This window comes from Trachypithecus francoisi, unplaced genomic scaffold (genome assembly GCF_009764315.1).
Source record: "Trachypithecus francoisi isolate TF-2019V2 unplaced genomic scaffold, Tfra_2.0 Lachesis_group16, whole genome shotgun sequence".
NCBI lineage: Eukaryota > Metazoa > Chordata > Mammalia > Primates > Cercopithecidae > Trachypithecus > Trachypithecus francoisi.
The window spans coordinates 1150490-1154248 of NW_022681461.1; the positions used below are offsets into that span (position 1 = coordinate 1150490).

The 3759-nt window shown below is 51.1% G+C and overlaps 1 protein-coding gene across 1 annotated transcript; it reads right to left on the reverse strand.

The window, feature by feature from the left end:
- Positions 1–690: 690 nt before the first annotated feature.
- LOC117098275 (aconitate hydratase, mitochondrial-like) lies at positions 691–3432 on the reverse strand. The gene is given in 2 exon segments (XM_033236636.1): positions 691–1126; positions 1128–3432. Coding segments are annotated over 2 exon segments (2343 nt in total). The 5' UTR covers positions 3408–3432; the 3' UTR covers positions 691–1063.
- Between the last annotated feature and the right edge of the window lie 327 nt (positions 3433–3759).

Sequence of the window (3759 nt, forward strand, 5' to 3'; positions counted from 1 at the left end):
TTATATCACAATGTTCTATCAAACGGCTTGATTTCCTCCTATTCACTATTTGCTGCATCAGTTTCACTGGCCGTGTTCTCATGTCTGCTTAATGTGAGATTAACTTTGCACAGTAAGATTAGGACCCACAGCTATATATTGTATTCTTCAGTAGAACAGAAATCATCAGTCTTAGGCTTTTCCTTTAAAAGCATGTTGCTAAAATATATGTAGAACCTCGTAACTTTTGAGAACACTGCCTAGAAGATGCTTGTTTTTGAAAATATTTTCCTCTGCCAAGAAATTCTAAGTAGCTCAACTCCTTTTGCTTTTCCTTTGCAACATGGGCTCCATTTTGCCAAGCTCATGAAGCCTAATCTGCAGGAATGGCCCTCCAGTGTGCAAAATGAAAGAATTTCAATTAACAGGAACATTCTGTCTTGAACTACAAAAATGGGTCAGTGTGCCAAGTATGATACATGATATGAATTGGATGCTAAGAGAAACTTGGCTGATTGATTCATACATAATTTTTCTCTTTTTTTTTTTTTTTTTTTTTTGAGACAAGGTCTCATTCTGTCATCCAGGCTGCAGTGCAGTGGCACCAGCATAGCTCACCACAGCCTCAGACTCCTGAGTAGCTGGGACTACAGGTGTGCAGCACCACACCCAGCCATTTTTTTTTTTTTTTTTTTTTTTTTTTTTTTTTTTTGGTTTTGGATTCTTGTTTTCCTTGCAAGAACAAAAGGTTCTCTAGAATCCTTCAGCCACCAACGAAATGATCAGGCAGGAGAAAAACTTTAGATGGGAGTGTTGTCATCAAAAATAAATACAGTTGCATGGATCTGCTTAAGATCTGAACCAAACTAAAAATAGGAAGACAGGGGCTAAAAAGTTATTTTAAGAACTCCCCCACCATAACCACAGTCACTCCCTGGGCTGAGCGGGGAGCAGGAAGCATGTCTGGTCACACCATCTTGGAATAAGAAGCCATGACTGGATGCATCGGATCCGCGGATGGCGCACGTGGGGCTGAACTTGACGCCAGCACTGGGGCAGGGCGGGGGGCGGGGAGGCACTGCCCTCACTGCTGCAGCTCCTTCATTCTGTTGAGCGCACTGCCGGCGCGGAACCACTCGATCTGCCTTCTCATTGAAGGTGTGGTTCAGGAGGATGGTCTCCTGGGTCCCGTTGGGGTGCTTGATGATGCACTTCAGGGGCTTGCCAGGGGTGAAGTCCTTTAGGCCTTGAATGGTCAGCTTGTCTACAGGGTGAATCTTGTTGTCATCAGCTGGGTCAGCGAAGGTCAGGGGCAGCAGGCCCTGTTTCTTCAGGTTGGTCTCGTGGATCCTGGCAAAGCTCTTGGTGATGATGGCCCGGGCCCCAAGGTGGCGAAGCTCCAGAGCTGCATGCTCCCGGCTCGAGCCCTCGCCATAGTTCTTGTCTCCGATCACCACCCACCTGATGCCATGTTTCTTGTAGTAGCGGGCAGTGTCAGGGACAGGGCCAAACTCCTGAGTGACGGCATTGCGCACGGAGTTGGCCTTGCCATTTTCAATGTTGATGGCACCAATGAGCAGGTTGTTGGAGATGTTGTCCAAGTGCCCACGGAACTTGAGCCAGGGGCCAGCAGCCGAGATGTGGTCAGTGGTACACTTCCCTTTGACCTTGATGAGGATCTGCAGGTCCTCCAGGTCCTTGCCATCCCACTTGTCAAAAGGCTCCAGGAGCTGCAGGTGCTGGCTGGTGAGGCTCACGTCCACGTGCTGCCCGCTGCTGTCCTTGGGGGGGTGCTGGTAGGTGTCCTGCCCTGGGTCAAACTCCGCTTTGGGAAGCTCATCTGCATCCGGAGCCTCCACCTTGAACTTCTTGCCATCCGTGCCCGTCAGGTAGTCGGTCTCGGGGTTGAACTTGAGGGTTCCCGCAATGGCCAGGGCTGTGACAATCTCTGGGGACGTGACGAAGGCATGGGTCTCGGGGTTCGCGTCGTTGCGACCCGTGAAGTTCCTGTTGTAGGAGGTGACGATTGTGTTCTTCTCCCCCTTCTTGATGTCCTTCCTGTCCCACTGGCCAATGCAGGGGCCACAAGCATTGGCCAGGACAATGCCGCCCAGATCCCTCAAGATCTGTGCATGGCCGTCCCGCTCAATGGTGGCGCGGATCTGCTCGGAACCTGGAGTGATGGTGAACTGGGACTTGCACTTGAGGCCATGGGCCAGTGCCTGCTTGGCCACAGCTGCTGAGCGCCCCATATCTTCATAGCTTGAATTGGTGCAGCTACCAATTAGACCCACTCGGATGTCCAGAGGCCATCCTTCCTTCTCGGCCACCTTGCCCACTTCTGCCACAGGGTGAGCCAGGTCAGGGGTGAAGGGCCCATTGATGTGTGGCTTCAGCTCACTGAGGTTAACTTCAATTAGTTGGTCATAATGGCAGCCAGGGTCAGGCACCAGGTGATCCTTGAATTCATCAGCTAGATTGGCAATGTCTGCTCGGCCAGTCTTGCTCAGGTACTTCTTCATTCGCTGGTTGTAAGGGAACACGGAAGTGGTGGCCCCAATTTCTGCGCCCATGTTGCAGATTGTCGCCATGCCAGTGCAGGAGATGGAGTCTACACCAGGCCCGTGGTATTCCACGATGGCACCTGTGCCACCTTTCACCGTGAGGATGCCTGCCACCTTCAGGATCACATCTTTGGGTGAGGTCCAACCAGAGAGGGAGCCTGTCAGCTTCACGCCAATCACCTTGGGACACTTCAGCTCCCAGGGGATCCCAGCCATGACATCCACAGCATTGGCACCCCCAACTCCAATGCAGATGCCCCCCAGGCCGCCACCATTGGGGGTGTGGGAGTCAGTGCCAATCAGAAGAACCCCAGGGTATGCATAGTTTTCCAGAATAATCTGGTGAATGATTCCAGATCCAGGCTTCCAGAAGCCCACGCCATATTTGGCACCTGCAGTTGCCAGGAAATTATAAACTTCCTGATTGATGTCCTTGGCCCGGCGCAGGTCTTTCTCGCCCCGGAGCTGGGCCTCAATCAGATGGTCACAGTGGATGGTGGACGGCACGGCCACCTTGGGCAGTCCACTGCTGATGAACTGCAGCATGGCCATCTGGGCCGTCGCATCCTGCATGGCCACACGGTCCGGCCGCAGCCGCAGGTACGACTTGCCCCGCTCAATTTCCTGGCCGGCGGGGTCATCCAGGTGTCCATACACGATCTTCTCCGAGAGGGTCAGCGGCCGGTTCAACCGTTTGCGAACAATGTTAATATTCTTCTCTAGCAGGTCATAGTGGATGTACTCGTTGGGCTCAAAGTGGCTCATCGCCACCTTGGCTCGTTGGCACAGGACTGAGGCCACATGGTACTGCCGCACACCCAGAGCTTTCTGCAGCTGAGTCACCAGTAGGCTGTAGGGCGCCATTTTGTGCACTGACAAAGATGAGGTCGCATCCATTTTGTTTTTTTAAAGAGACGGAGGTCTTGCCATTTTGCCCAAGCTTGTTATTCCTACTTCTAATCATCTTTTCCTCTTCAGAATCTCTTCCTGCTCATCCGGTAGAAATAAACAGGAGTTTCAGAGGTAAATCGTTTCCTTTAACTCTATGAACCCCACGTGCAGATTTTAACTCTCTTTTACTATATTTGTGACTTTCTCAATACCCTCCTCTATTTAAATCCCTCTTCAAGTTATTCTTTATTTAGTAGATTGTAATGTCCTCAATTGGAGAAGTCCAGGTCTATAAAGAATTTCATGACTATTAATGCTGTAATCA